The sequence below is a fragment of the Syzygium oleosum genome, unplaced genomic scaffold (genome assembly GCF_021117445.2).
Source record: "Syzygium oleosum isolate NSW1041296 unplaced genomic scaffold, Sole_v2.1 Sole_v2.03, whole genome shotgun sequence".
Classification (NCBI taxonomy): Eukaryota; Viridiplantae; Streptophyta; class Magnoliopsida; order Myrtales; family Myrtaceae; genus Syzygium; species Syzygium oleosum.
Genome location: NW_026607487.1, coordinates 1,368,168 through 1,383,633, shown reverse-complemented (window position 1 = coordinate 1,383,633; position 15,466 = coordinate 1,368,168). Strand labels below are relative to the sequence as shown.

The 15,466-nt window shown below is 40.6% G+C and overlaps 1 protein-coding gene across 1 annotated transcript in view; it reads right to left on the bottom strand.

The window, feature by feature from the left end:
• Nucleotides 1-184: 184 nt before the first annotated feature.
• The window catches only part of LOC130137598 (uncharacterized), a 33,809-nt gene continuing 18,527 nt past the window's right edge, over nt 185-15,466 (bottom strand). Inside the window, exons 4-5 of the mRNA XM_056309242.1 lie at nt 1,421-1,767; nt 185-711 (exon numbers count right to left, since the gene is read on the bottom strand). Of these exons, the coding sequence (XP_056165217.1) occupies nt 185-711; nt 1,421-1,767 (874 nt within the window). The remainder of the gene's footprint in view (nt 712-1,420; nt 1,768-15,466) is intronic.

Sequence of the window (15,466 nt, the reverse complement as noted above, 5' to 3'; positions counted from 1 at the left end):
TTCCAACAAAACACGAGAAACGCTTTCCATAATCATGATTGGAGCATAAAATTCAACTCCCTAACATTGAAAAAGAAGAATTTATCAAACATAAAAAATTCAACCGAACAAGCAGTGAAATGGAGGAAAACCATTGTCATTCATATGGCTCGCTCTCTTCTAAAGCATGAAATGTGGTGGCTTGTCACCCCAAAAATCGGCTATTTTGTAATCCACCATCATGGTTAGACTCAAGCTCTGGGTAGATCGGCCCATCATGAGCATGAGCATGATGGGGATTGGTGTCATTCATGCATGGCTCGTTGTTGCTGTTATATCCCTCATGTGATCCCTGGCCTGCATAATAATTTGTTATGGGGTAATAGCATGAGCTCGAAGGCACGTCGATTACTGGCGTGTTCGATGATGAAACCAGTCCTGAATGATGCCCCATGTCCTGATTGAAGATTCCTTTATTGTTCCAAGTATAAATGTGATGAGCAACGTTCATGTCAGCACTCATATATGAAGGCTCCTTGCTAGCCATCATCTTGTTTGAGGGGTTGCTGTTGTGATCATATCCCTGGTGTCCATGGCCTGTGCCCATTGTGACTTTGTCGGAGTTATAACTCGAAGGTGCTACGATTTGTTCTTCAAGCGAGTGTCCCATGAATTGTCCATTGAAGATTGTTCTATTTCTCGGCAACGACGGAGGTGGTGCGTAAGCATAATCTGATTTTTGAAGACACAAGGGAACTTTTTGTTTGGATTTGCGTTGGTTAAACATAAAAAAAAAAGTATGCAAAAGATAAGAGCATGTCCGTTACAAACAGTGCACCTCATGGTGAGATCACATTCTCTGATATTATCTTGCCACAAATAAAATAAAATCTAATATATTATTTGGTCATTTATATAAATAAAGCAATGGCCCATATCACAAGACTAACCTACAAATTGATTTATTTAGCGACGAGGCAATCTTGATGTATCATATAATAATACAATGAGAAAAAATAACAACATTACTCATTGTCCCCTATATTGAATACCCTGTTGAAATTTATCATTTATCGACCTAAACTAAAAGGTCCTTAACAAATTGTTAATACCATGCACAAAAGGATGTATCCAGAGAAAAATGCTACTTACTAAAAATACGTACTTATCACATCAAATTAAGAAGATTAATAAGGTAATATTTTAGATAAAATTAGTGAATTTTCCCATTTTTATGGTGCAAACTGATGCAACTTCGTTAAATTTTTCTACTATCACATTAATGTGCGAATATGCTTCTATTATAGTATGTGCATCGTATTTATAGCAACAGTCTAGCAAATTTAGCAAAGCGAAAAAGCAAGAATTGCAATTTTCTCTTAAGCAAATAAACCGAGAACCACTATATAAGACGAATGGGAAATCACTAATTGTTAAGTACCTGAGACCTGTGAACTAGGTGAATTGTCAAAAAACGGCATTTGATGATTTGCCAATCGTCTCTGATATTCTTGAATCAAAATCATCAGTTCATCATTGACCAAGCGTGCAGGAACACTTGAATGGCTAGGAGGAAGCTGATGATGAAGATGATGGCGAAGTTGAATCAGTTCAGAGTTGATTAATGGTGGTGCTGATTGCGTTGCCTCAGTAAGATAACCCTCAAAGAACGGACTTTCTGAACTTGGGAATGGCCTCCTGCTCAGTTCCCTCAAAGGAGAGTCCAAGAAGAAGAGTGGCTCCATGTTTCTCTCTAGCGTGCCTTGAGGAAACTCAAGATGGTGCCTCCTTATAAGGGAACCAAAAGAAAAACAATATAAATCACCATATATACGTGATAACTTGCGATTAAATTAGAGATTAAATAGAGGAGTTGTATCATCGGATCTTTTTCTATGTCGAAACAGGTATCTAATCATAGATGGTTATTTAGAGCTTGCTCGATTTCAATCAGGACAACATGATGTACCTGTAAGTACAAGCTTGACCATCAGTGAAATCGGAACTCGGCTTCCAAGAGGTATGCTTTTTGGGTCGCACTTCGGTCTCGCAGTAGAAATGAGGTGGCTTGTGTAACTGAAAGAAAGCTTGATACGTTAGGACCCGCTACAGAGAGTGAATATATCATTGATAGTAGATGATGTGAACATGATGTTTCTAACATGGCACTATAAAGCTTGTGATAAGAAGTTGAGAAGGTAGCGATTTGATACCTTTCTTACACAAGTATAGGAACACGGAAAGGACAAAGAAGATCACTTAATGAAACCATTGTTGAATCCACAATCATGGAAACGAAACTTGGCACAAACAAAATTTAAGGTTAAGGGTTACACCTCGATTTCGAGAATTTCCACATTGCCACCATATTCAACTCTTATCGCCGAAATATCCATCCAGCTTATTTCAATCTTCTTCTTCAAACCGTGTTCGAGTATCTCCCAGTTCAGCCGTTTCTTCGAGTAATACCACTTCGCTATTAGATGAGATGGGTATCGAGGTCTTACCTGCACATTTTTCCACACGAAAACCACGAGACGACAATTCCAAAAGAGAGTCAGATTTTACGACCGAATGGAAATTTCAGTACATACATGTTCACACATATGCATGTAAGGTAAAAGATACCTCGTAATTACCAATCTTGAGGACACTGAACGCTTCGCTTGTGGCCTTGAACTTCTGTAACCCGAGCGCTTCACATGTTCGACGATCGACTTGTCCCTCAGAAAGTATGGCTTCGGTTTTCTTGAGCATATGAAGTGTCTTGTGGGATTCCAGGTTGAGCACGGTCAAAGAATCGAGAGTTCCGTTGGAATCGCCCTGAACAATTCGCAGATCGCGTCATTGAAAAAAAAAAAGTCCTCCTGTTATCAAGTGCCCAGTACACATATATATGCCATGCACGGTCAAGCATGCACTGGCACTGTAACTTGTTATTTCTTTCACTTGCAGATGATCAAAATTTCAGAGCCATATCATGATGCGTAGAACGTAACTAGCTAGCAGCCAAGACCGATTCTTTAAGGTTTAATTCGACTATTTTGTCATTGACAAACCCAACATATTCCAAATATATCTTCTTGAAAATCTAATTTAACTATTACGTCCTTAAAAACCCTCATTCGTATCTGTTTGAAATATGATACTTTTGCCTTCTTTCTACGGTCCTCTCCCTATAATGAGAGGAATGAATCAAACTACATGCAAAAAGATAAACAGCCCAGAGAGAGAGAGAGAGAGAGAACCAGCGCGTGTGGTGTCTCAATTGCTATTTGAGCACCCTGCTGATCAGGGGCCTGTGCATTGTTACTCTGAGCCCCGGAAACACCCAGATGATCATAACCGCCATTCGAAGGTTCGGCCATGGGAAAATCTTCCGCTAGGAGGAGCTGCTCAAGAGACGAGAAATCTATATCACTCCACATGTCCAAGAAGTCTTCTTCGCCTCCGTTACTTGCCATGTTTTCTCTTCTCTTCAACGGCCGAAAAGACAATCGCAAGAAGAACAGGAAGCTTAATAGCTACAAAACACCCCGAAAACCTTAGCAAGAAAGCCAAAGAAACTAACCCTACTCAATCAAAAGGTGAAACACATGAATGTTTAGTCGATTGAACGTGCTCTATTTATAATCAAGCCACAGAGAGAGAGAGAGAAGAAGAAGAAGAAGAAGAAGAAGAAGAAGAAGAAGCGCGAGAGGAAGTTTGCTTGGATAACAAACCTGTAAAAGAAAAACCAGAATTCGAGTGTTATTGGGAGTGTGTAAAGAGTCCTAGTGCTGGATGGATTCTAAAGTCAACGAACAACTTTCTCTATTAGGCTTCATCGACTCAATTCTCCATATCTTTATTTTTAATTTAAAAAAATAACAATAATTTCGTCCCTTCTTTCTCCATTTTTTCCCTTTAATTTCCCTTCGTTTGTTTCATGGATGATATGACCTTTATATAATAAAATTTCCAGGAAAATTGTAATATTTTTTTATGTTTGGTTGAAATGTGAAAAATAATTACAAAATATTTTTCATCGTTTGGAAAGGATAATTTGATTTGATTTTCCTAAATACATATACATTATTCGGGTGCTAATGACTTGCATATGGACAGTTAGGGAACTAAGCACAGGCACCAAGATTCCTGATCTAGCCTTGATGAACCTCCACTTAGGCATTGGGGACCCGAGCATGGGTCCCGAAGCAAGAGCACAGGCACCGATCTTGGTTCCACAGAAGTCAAAACATAGAACCCGAAGCTCATGCATGGCTTCCAAGTGCCCCATCCCAAGTCTATATAGGCCTAGGACCCGAGCACGAGCACCAGGGTCACACGCTTGGGCTCCGGGGACCTAGTCCTAGACGTCGGGGACCTCGAAAAGAGCGTAAAGTTTATAGTCCAAGCGTCAATATCTAATCATATGTGGAAAAATGATTTTCAAAGAGGAAACCATTTTCATGAATTTAAGCATAAATTTTTCGTTAACTCATTTTCTTAAGAGATTCAAACGCCGGAAAATAAGAAAAATATTTCGTCCAAAAATATTGTTTGTGAAATAAATAGAGCCTTAATAACACGTTCATTCTGCCTTTCCCTTTCTTCGGGAGATTGAGGTGAACCAAGAATTGCTTCAGGTTATTTGGTAGGGAACTGAACAGGATTTAGAAGTAGTACTCGCACTCATTCAATAGCTTGTCAAACGAAGAGATGAAGGAGGGCTCGAGAGTAATTTCGAAAAAGGATGAGAGTAATTTTATAAGTCGTTGCTAAACTTTTATTTTCCTGAATGATTGTATCAATTTCTCTTCATATACAAACTCTATTTGGACCCTAAGACCAGTGATGATTACAATAGCGGACTCTATTTTGAACAAGTAAAGATATTTGACTACGTAGAACTTTGATAAGGAGAACGTGATATACCGATCATAACCGGAGTACGCTCTAATTTCACACCTACAGAAGGTCTTTCTCATGAACATACAAACAATTTCATCAAACCATTGTCATCCTTATGACAGAAAAAGAACAAAGCAGGTCATGTACGCCTCACTCACTTCTACGGCATCGAATGAGGTGGCTCGTCGCGATCATTTGTTGGGGAATAGTTCGAGCTGGAAGGACAGCGTAGCTCCACAACCAGGTGGCGATTCGATGACAAAACGAATCCGGAATAACCGCCTATTTCGAATTGATTTAAGATGGCTTGATGATGATATCCTCCACGCCCATGCCTTGTGTTGTCGGGGTAAAAACTCGAAGCCGTCACGTTGTGCACCGAATGTCCGATCCTCAGTCGCATTGTCCCACTCCCTGGCTCCGAATGTCCCGTCCCTAGATTGAGTATTATTGCGCTCCTGCGCATAGACGATGATGGCTGTGGATAGCCGTAATTTGCTGATTGTGGCCCGGTTGATAGGTTAGTATTGCTAGAGTATGTAGGAACACTTGAATGATTAGGAGGAATCTGATGATGTTGAAGCAACTGAGAGTTGATCGATGGTGGTGGTGGTGCTTGTGGTGCACCAGTCACATGACCCACGAAAAACGGACTTTCCAAACTTGGGAAGGGCCTTCCGGTTGATTCCAACAAGCGAGAGTCCAAGAGAAAAAGTGGTTCCATTTTTCTCTCTAGTGTGCCGTGAGGAAACTCAAGATAGTGAATCCGAACAAAGGGGTAATGAAAACAAAACCAATCACCATACAGATGTCATAATAATTCGCTAAAGTATTGAACTTGTCATGCCCCGAACCCCATCGAGCGCACGACACCCTTCTCTGGTCGATTAATGCGACATCCCAGGGTATCGCCGACCTCACTTATAAATATCAGAAGTTTAAAATGATCAGCGGAAACCACAAAATACCCGGACAATTAAAACTGGGGAAATCAAGGAGAATACACATATTCATTTCTTATTACCAAACTTATATAATATTCACAATTTACAAACCGCCATTGATATATGCACCCCGTACTATAAACCACCGATAACAAAAAGGATCGATGACCTGGGTATTATATCCTCAAAAATGATATACTCCAAAAAGCCTAATCCAACCCCTACACTAACCCCTACGTCCTTTGCTCGGCGTCCACTCGAGTCCGATTCTTCGCACTCGAGTCGAGTCCCCTTGGGTATGTCCGCTCCTCCGAAGACTCAGGCTCGGCCCGATCTTGATCGGGTTGTTTATATCACCCGACTCAGCGGGAACCTCGTCTCGTTCCTCCTCAACCGACTCCTTAAAGAAATCATACTCTGGCACAAAATTAGGGTCCATCCACTGCTCGTACGGGAGTACATATTCCGGTTCTTCTTTAGGCTCGTCCTCTGGTTCAGCAGGTTCATCCTCGGGTTCGGCCTCTGCCCCTTCTTCCTCTGGTTCTTCCTCTGAAATCGGTTCGAGATCCACGTCCATTGGATCGTACCCCGCCTGCGACTCATCAGGTTCTGGCTCATGCTCGGCCTTCGAGGGCTCAGGTGCTGCAGGCGCTTGCTGCAATCCAGACTGCGCCAGACTAGTTTCCACACTAGTCAACTCGCCATCGGGAGGAGGTATAGCGACGGGTCCCAGTCCCAACTCCATCAAAGGGACGTCAAATCATGCGGACGGGTCCAAACTCGTCTATCCCGTCCACTGAAGAACCGAGCGGTGTATGTATGGGGCTCCCACAAGGGTAATCCTACATCTACAAAGACTACGGTGGTATGCCTAATCCAGGTCATATTTTCATCTATAGGAAACTCTACAACGTCGTGTTCGGTGTGCATCGGTACTCCAAAACGCTCAGGTGGCGGTGGCGGAGGAGGATTCATTGTTCCGGCCGGGGTTCTGAAATGTTTGGTTGAAACAACCATGAGAATATATCTCAGCAAGCACACACCCTAAACCCCACCTAGGCTATCACGTACCTCCAGACAATCACAACAAACAACCACACTCAGCTATTACACCGCAGGCTCTCAATCAATACTTACCTGGGCCTTTCCAGCGTGCAACCTGTACGTTAGTCACAATAACACCATTCCACTCACATGCATGTTCTAGTTACATTTCAAGCGTTCGTTCCGGCCTCATCACATTCTTTCCACACAACTCGCCAGTGACCCGCGTAATGGTACCGCCTCAGGTTCACTACGACCATCTCACACTTGCCTCGCCAGTGACCCGCGTAATGATACCGCCTCAGGTACACTGCGACTAATTCATAACAACACTTCAAGGCCCGCGTAATGGTACCGCCTCAGGCCGTGTATCTTGCCCGCGTAGTGGTACCGCCTCAGGCTCAACACCCATCACCTACGACACAACCCGCGTAATGGTACCGCCTTAGGTTGGCCGTCCTCCGGTAATACCGGGCATCGTCCCGCGTAGTAGTACCGCCTCAAGACGGATCAATTTCCCACGTAATAGTACCGCCTCAGGGATTTCCACAATCACACACCATTTCCCGCTCATACACATACTCAGCACTCTCTTGCCAATAAATTGGCCAATCACACGTGGCCCGTGCACGCACCAATTTACACACATTCTCATGCTCATTAAGCATTCAACACGGCCGATTGACAATTAATTCAATTCAGCCCGGGCATGCAGATAATCAAGCATATTTCAATCAATCAATTGCACACCAATGCACCCAATTTCATCACCACAATTCAGCCACATCACAAACACACAATCGACATACAAATTAACATTTTTCCACATCCAAACCACGGCGAATCAATTCCGGCCATTCACGACATTTTCACACAATTAATCGCCGAATCCAAATACCCAATTTACATACCGATTGGCACATCACAGCACACCGATCAGCCAATCACAGCCCACCTTTGATCTCCAATTTTCCACCAAAATTTCCCAAATTCATTTCTAAGGCCCGTTAATCTAATTCGCCCCTAAAACTGTACTAATCCGCGACTAAATAAACCCGATTACACCTCAATTTGTCCGTCGATACCCGACGTCCTAAATAAAGTTTAGGGCGCGACTTACCGAAACTGTGACCCATGGCCACACGAGAGAGAGGGAGAGAGAGAAGGACGGCGTGAGGGTGGGGGGTACGGCGCGGTGGCGGAACGGCGGCGATCGGACAGGCGGTGACCGGCGTGCTGTGACTCAGCGAGGAAAGGGGCGGTCGGCGGTGAGGGAGAGGAAGAAAGAGAGAGCCGAGAGTTTGAGAGAGAGAAAATGAGGAGAGAGAGAGTGGGTTTTGATTAAATAGTCCAATTTTGACCAATTTGGCAAATTACCATCTTGCCCCTCTCTAATCTTTTTAATCAACGGCCGAGATTCGATCTTATCTTGAAATCAACGGCCCGGATTGAATCTTCCCAAAATATCTAAGGGCAATTTGGGAATTTCATAAAATTCCAAGGGCAAAATTGTCCAACTCAAAAGTTAGGGCAAAATTACCAAAATGCCCTTCCCTCTTAAAACTTGCCCTTAACAAATTCCTAGGGGTAAAACGGTCACTTTCCTCATTTCTCGCCAAAATTGAATTTTTCTGAAGGATTCGGGCAAATCCGAAGTTGTACGTTCCAACCAAAACGTCATCCTAACGCCCTGTTGTGACTTCCTAATTTTCCGATGTCCATTTTGGGCTCTAATTAATAATTGAATCTTATTTAACGTAACTCGAATGTTTCTCAGACTAACGAGCGGCTTTTGGGGAAATTCGCATATTCGACCCATGACTGATACTAAATCAAGTCACGTGCAAGTTCATTCGGTCAGTGACGACTTCAGTTGTCACTTAATCGCGAGGATCGATCGCTAGATCCGAGGGGCACGATCGTTTGGTATAGATTTAGGCCATTCGTCAATTCATTTCATGGTCCAGCGGAATCACCCGCGATCCACTACTATGACAGTGGCGAACTGACCCCTGGCTATCCTTGAATCGGCCTACAGTGGCTCAAAATGTCACCTCGACGACTTTATGATCGAAAATCAATTCACGATCAAATTTTCTTTAGTCTCACAAATTTAAATCCCTAATTAGCCTTTTCCTATTGGTTAGTATCCCAGGAATGATCAGTTCCGGGCGAGAACTAACTACGAGTACGTTCATAAAACCAAACATTTCATAAATCCCAAATAGGCAAAAATTTCAGGATGTCACAGAACTAGCTTCCGTACGGAAATGATTAGAGGGTTTGTGTTATCTTACATCTCATTCTCCTATACAAAAACCAGTACTTTACAATGGACTGCAAATCAAGAGGTGGCATAACTTTGATGAGGATTACATAGTGTACCTGTAAGTGGAAGCTTGACCATCGGTGAAATCGGAAATCGGATTCCACGAGGCACGCACCCTAGGGCATAGTTCGCCCATGCCGTAGAAACGAGGCAGCTCGTATAACTGAAACAAAAGTTGAATATGTTAGTACGTTTGCACACATACGGATGTGTCGAATATCAAATGTTGACCTAGTAAAGTCGATGGATTGCTTCGTGTGAGCTAGACCTGTGTACATCTATACTACTCAAGTATGTGAACATGACGATAAAGTCTACGATGATGACATATTCAGAACTCGATTTCCTTTTCCCCAGGTTGGCAAGGTAGAGATTCTTTCTTTCTTACCCAACTATAGGAAAATGATCAACAGAATTGATCAAAACCATAATTAAAGATATGCGTCGGACCTCAATTTCAAGAATTCGTAGGTCGCTGCCGTATTGAACTCTTATGGCTGCAATGTTGGACCAATTTATCTCGATTTTCTTCTTCCGACGGTCCTCCAATATCTCCCAATTCAGTTGTTTGTTCATGTAATACCACTTTGCCGTCAGATGAGATGCGTTTTGAGACCGTATCTGCACATATTTCCACATCAATGACACGAGAGAACCTATACGAAAGACATATTCGATGATATATCTCTTTGCCCACGGGCATGTAAGGTAAAAATATGCCTGGTAATTGCCAATCCGAAGGAGAGAAACTGGTGCCCTTGCATACCTGAAATTCTGAACTCCGGGTGGTTCACCTGAGTGACGATCAATTTGTCCCCCGATCGGGTGGCCATTGTCATTCGAAGGATTCACCATCGAATTATGGATATCCTCCGGAAAGTCCTTCGACGAAAAGAGCTCCCTCAATTGATGGAAACTCTATATCGCCCCACAGTTTCAAAGATCTTCTTCGCCTCCTGTGCTGATCGAACTTCCTCTTCACTTACAGGAAGAAAACTTCGGCAAGACGAATCGGAAGTAGTTGCAGGAACTCCCAAGAACCCTAGCGAGAAAGCTAGAGAGATCCCCACTCACAGAAACGAAGCGACGTGAATGCGTAGGGAAGAAGAAGATGAAAATCAAATTTGAGGAAAAACCACTTCTTGATTTTAGTTTTACTTTCTTGATATACGCCTGAGCAACTTGCATAACAGTACCGTTGCTTTCTTTCTATGAGTAATGGTGCAAATTTTGACCACCTTTTTATTTAAAGAAACAAATCCAAATGACATTATTCAAGAAAAAAAACATACATGGGGTGATTAACAGAAAAATTTAGATGGTGGAATTTTTGGTCCAATATTTAATAATGATATTTGAGAAATCATAAGTAGAGAATAGTAACTATCTGATACGCAACTCATATAGATAAATTGGAATTTCTTTTTTTTTCAAAGTCCTTTTAAAATGAGCATAAATATAGTTGGGATCGTAATTTTTTTTATACAAAAAAAAAACCCGATTGGAAGGCGGTGTGAATTTATTGAGAAACCCGAATCTGAATTGAACATGATGCAGTTAATTTAAAATTGACACGAGTTTGATAATCTTTCACAAATTTTCGGTGAAACAAATTGTCTGTTGTTACATTGGAATGCTTTGATCACGAAATGAAATGACACGAATAGTCAACAGTAATTTAATAAAATGAGGTGATTTGCCACGCTATTTCATCCTTATAATTATAAAAATTTGATGATTTTTTCTTTAGGCTGTTTCCTTTTTTTTAATCGTGGAAATTATTGACTAACTTAATCCCACTCGGTGTTCCACATAGTGAAATTTGAGGAAATCCACCAAGTGAGAGGTTTTTAACTTCAATTTCTCCAAGAAACCAGATAAACAAGTTAAGCAATTTCCTTGAGAAATAATGAGGCGGGAAGCCACCGTCGTTTTGGAGTTAGGCGGCACCGTCAGCTCAGCATTTCCCTTTTAGTTTCAATTCCTCTATCTTGGCCTGATTTATTTACATTTTAATTTTTGAAGCGTGATTTTGGTGAGGTCAACCCCTTTATAATTTATTGGATGCCTACTTTTATCCAATATGTGCTCATGAAAAACAAAATTATTTCGGTCCTCATGGTTTTGATGAGTTTTTTTTTTTTTTTTGGCCCATGTAGGAGATAAAGCTCAATGACAAAATGCTAGAAGCGAGATGAATCAACTTAAATTAGTCAATGTAGATAAGTAATATGGTGGAAAGTCATACTTTTACTCTTTCCGGTTTTTCTCGAACTTAATCTCCTTAAGCATAAACTACCTATGAATCGACGGTTTTATAGGGAGCGACTTGATGACCCGAAGCTAGAAGGCTCTTGCAGTATACTCCCTTTGGCTTGTTCGCGGCTACCGGCGAGCCGTTCGACGTGACTCCTTGAGAGCAACAAAGCTGGCATTTGATTTGGCGAAAGCAGACATAGCTCTAGCTAACTCTACTTGCTTCGGAGAGCGGCATGGGGTGATTAATCTAGCAAAATAATCGATGATTAGGCATTCTGAACGTATCGAAAGATTTTCATAATCATGTAAAACCAAGTTTAAACAGAATTAAGTTTTCTCTAGTTCAAGCCAAGCAAGCCTTAACCACTTAAAATGTTGAAGCCGCGTGCAATGTGTTGTTGCGCAAGTGATAAACTTTAGACGGAGCTGATCAAAATTCAGGATAACATGATGCCCACTTGGCGATGACGTGGCATCTAGAAGTTTGGCCATGTCGGAAAATTGATCATATTCCGATGAAAGCTTGCGAAAATAATATGATATTTGGTGGTTGAAATCAATATTTTATTGACCCGATTACAAATTTCATTAAGTTTCAGTAACTACAGATGAAAATCACTTGTTACTGAGCTTGTCTAGTATTCCAACATTTGCTTCTTTCCTTGGCACATTTCTAGATACGTCTGCTCTTTTATTTGCCTTATTGAACTATTTATCAACTAAATACTTGTCAGTTAATTCTTATTGCAAATAAAAGTAAAAATACAAAATTTAATTTCAAAATCAGTTTATTACATGACGTTGTAATTTGATTGTTATTGTGTGTCTGAATATGATCCATTTAAATAAGCATCATGGCTCTTGTCATGCATACTTAATCAGGAATATTTCCAATTTTTAAAATACGGATTCTGGACAACATGAAAAAAAAAATACGATGTGAAAACTAAAACTGATATGTAGTCACTGAAATTTTCCAATTTCGCTTGTCAAGCATACTTGTTATTGAGCTCGTCGTTCTTGAATTTTCATTTTGTCAAATTCCCTCGTTGTAATCTTTTCGTAAAAAAAAAGTAATGGCGTTAGCTGACGTGGAGACATGATCAAGTACTATAAACAAAACAAAACAAAACAGAACTTATATTTCTCTGCATTAAGAAAAAGGAAAAGTGCTCAAATACTAGTGTTCATAATTGAGAAAGAAAAGCTTCCAATCCAGCATTATAGAAAATTCACCTTATTTTGTCGCCTTCGATGTCCAGGCGACCAAAAGAATTGTCGCCCTCGGCACCACAGGAATTAAGGTAAAGGCGAAAGAGCAAACGCAACAAATATTTCGCAATGACAGAGTCGTATTGCCTTTGCTTAAGGCAACAAGATTTGGACCTAAGGCAACAAATCCTCTATTAATTACTTCATTTATGAATTTCATAGTAATAGAGAACTTGTAACTTGGTATTGTCATGGCCCAGAGAACTAGATCTTTCTCGAGGTTTTCTAATCGATGGACCGTGATCTATTCACGAATGAGAAGATGGACCTCGGGTATTCTATGTACTAGGGTTTTCTTAATGCGTTCTAGAATACTCCTGGGATGGGCATTTTTGTAATTGTACCTCATCCTTGTAATTCTATTGGCCGATAGAGAGGTGGCCTTTGATTGGGTGATAGGGAGGTACAATCTCTACCGTTAGATCGAATAGAGATCTACGGATACGGTTAACCTTGCATTTGTATATAAATGGGTCTCCTCCCCTCATTTGTACATCTCATTCTCAAGTGAAATACATTCCAGAGCTTCTCTCTAGAGTTTTTCTTTCTAAGATTCTTGTGAGTGAGTGTGGGAAGACTGTCTTGGGAAGAAATTCCTAAAAGTAAAGATTTTCCTCTATAGAAAGGATGATTCATTTGTATTTAAGAGTTAAACTCAGAGCCACAATTCATGTTGTATATTTATACATGAAAAAAATAGGTAAATCACTATACTTCTCTCATGATACAATCCGTTTTCCCCCACACTCTCTATCACCTCGGTCCACAAGGAAAAAATACTGTATTATGTCACTTGACCCATTTTTTAATTTTGCATTCTCCGGAGATTTTTGTATTTGTGACGAATTCTCTTTTCCATGACAACTTTTAGATCTTCATTATAAGGGTTTTCTAGCTAGATTATCATCTAAAATTTTCAAAATAGAACAACTTAACTCATAATTTTGTCAAAAACACAAAATATTGGCATATCACGTTCTCCTCATATATATATGGCTCGAAGCATAAGCAAATACCCAAACTCCAATTGAATAAAAAATAAATTATGAAAAGATCAGTGCTCGAAGATAAATAACAAAATCTATTTTGAAATTCTTTGTCTGCCCAAAAATAAAAAAAAATTAGAATATCTAAACTTTGATGTGTAGCACGTGATGGATATCCGTGCACTAAAAATTGATACATATGCAAGGTGATTCTTGTTGTCCATGTGGTTCTCCGTAATAGAAGCATGATTGAGAACTTTTGTGTCTTTAATTAATTTTGTTATTGGCGTATCTTTATTTATAATATATAATGCAAAAGTTGGACATGTTCTTCCACTTAAACGTGAGAGAAGCTTTCCATCATCATGATTGGAGGATAAAATTCAAGTCCCTAACCTTGAAAAAGAAGGATTTATCGAACATAAAAGATTCAATAGAACAAGCAGTGAAATGGAGGAAACCAATGTCATTTGTATTGGCTCGCTCTCTTCTAAGGCATGAAATGGGGTAGCTTGTCACCCCATAAATTGGCTGTATTGTAATCCACCATGAACTGATGATCTTGATTATGATGATCACGATTAGACACAGGCTCTGGGTAGATCAGCCCGTCATGAGCTTGAGCATGAGCATGGTGGGGATTGGTGTCATTCATGCATGGCTCGTTGTCGATGTTATATCCCTCATGTGATCCCCGATCTGCATAATAATTTGTTATGGGGTAATAGCATGAGCTTGAAAAAACGTCCATTGCCGGCACATTCGATGATGAAGCCAGTCCTGAATGATGCCCCATGTACTGATTGAAGATTCCTTGATTGTTCCAAGAGTAAGTGTGATGAGCAACGTTCATCTCAGCACTGCATCATCATGTTTGTGGGGTTGCTGTTGTGATCATATCCCTGGTGTCCATGGCTTGTGCCAGAGTTATAACTCAAAGGCGCTACAATTTGTTCTCCTGGTGAGTGTCCCGCGAATTGTCCCTTGAAGATTGTTCCATTTCTCGGGTGGTGCGTAACCATAATCTGGTTTTAGAAAACATGGGAACTTTTTTACTTTGGGTTTGCTATGGTTAGATATAAAAAAATGAAAAGCATGCAAAAAATAGGAGCATATATATTGCATACACTGCACCGTTTTGTAACTTGGTGAGATCGCACTCTCTGCTATTATCTTGCCACAAATGAAATAAGATCTAATATTTTATTTGGTCATCAATATAAGACGAATGGGAAATCACTAATTGTTAAGTACCTGAGACTTGTGAACCGGGTGAATTTTCAAGAAAAGGCATTAGATGATTCGCCGATCGTCTCTGGTATTCTTGAATCAAAATCATCGATTCATCATTGGCCAAGCGTGCAGGAACACTTGAAAGGCTAGGAGGAAGCTGATGATGAAGATGATGGTGAAGTTGAATTAGTTCAGAGTTGAACAATGGTGGTGCTGATTGCGGTGCCTCAGTAATATAACCCACAAAGAATGGACTTTCTGAACTTGGGAATGGCCTCCTGCTCAATTCCCTCAAACGAGAATCCAAGAAGAAGAGTGGCTCCATGTTTCTCTCTAGCGTCCCTTTAGGAAACTCAAGATGGTGCCTCCTTATAAGGGAACAAGAAAACAATATAAATCACCATACACACAGTGGTAACTTGCTATTAAACTAGAGATTAATTAGAATTGTTCGTATTGTCCGATCTTTTTCTAAGTAGCAACGGGTATGTAATACTAGACGGTGATCAAGAGGTTGCCCGATTTTG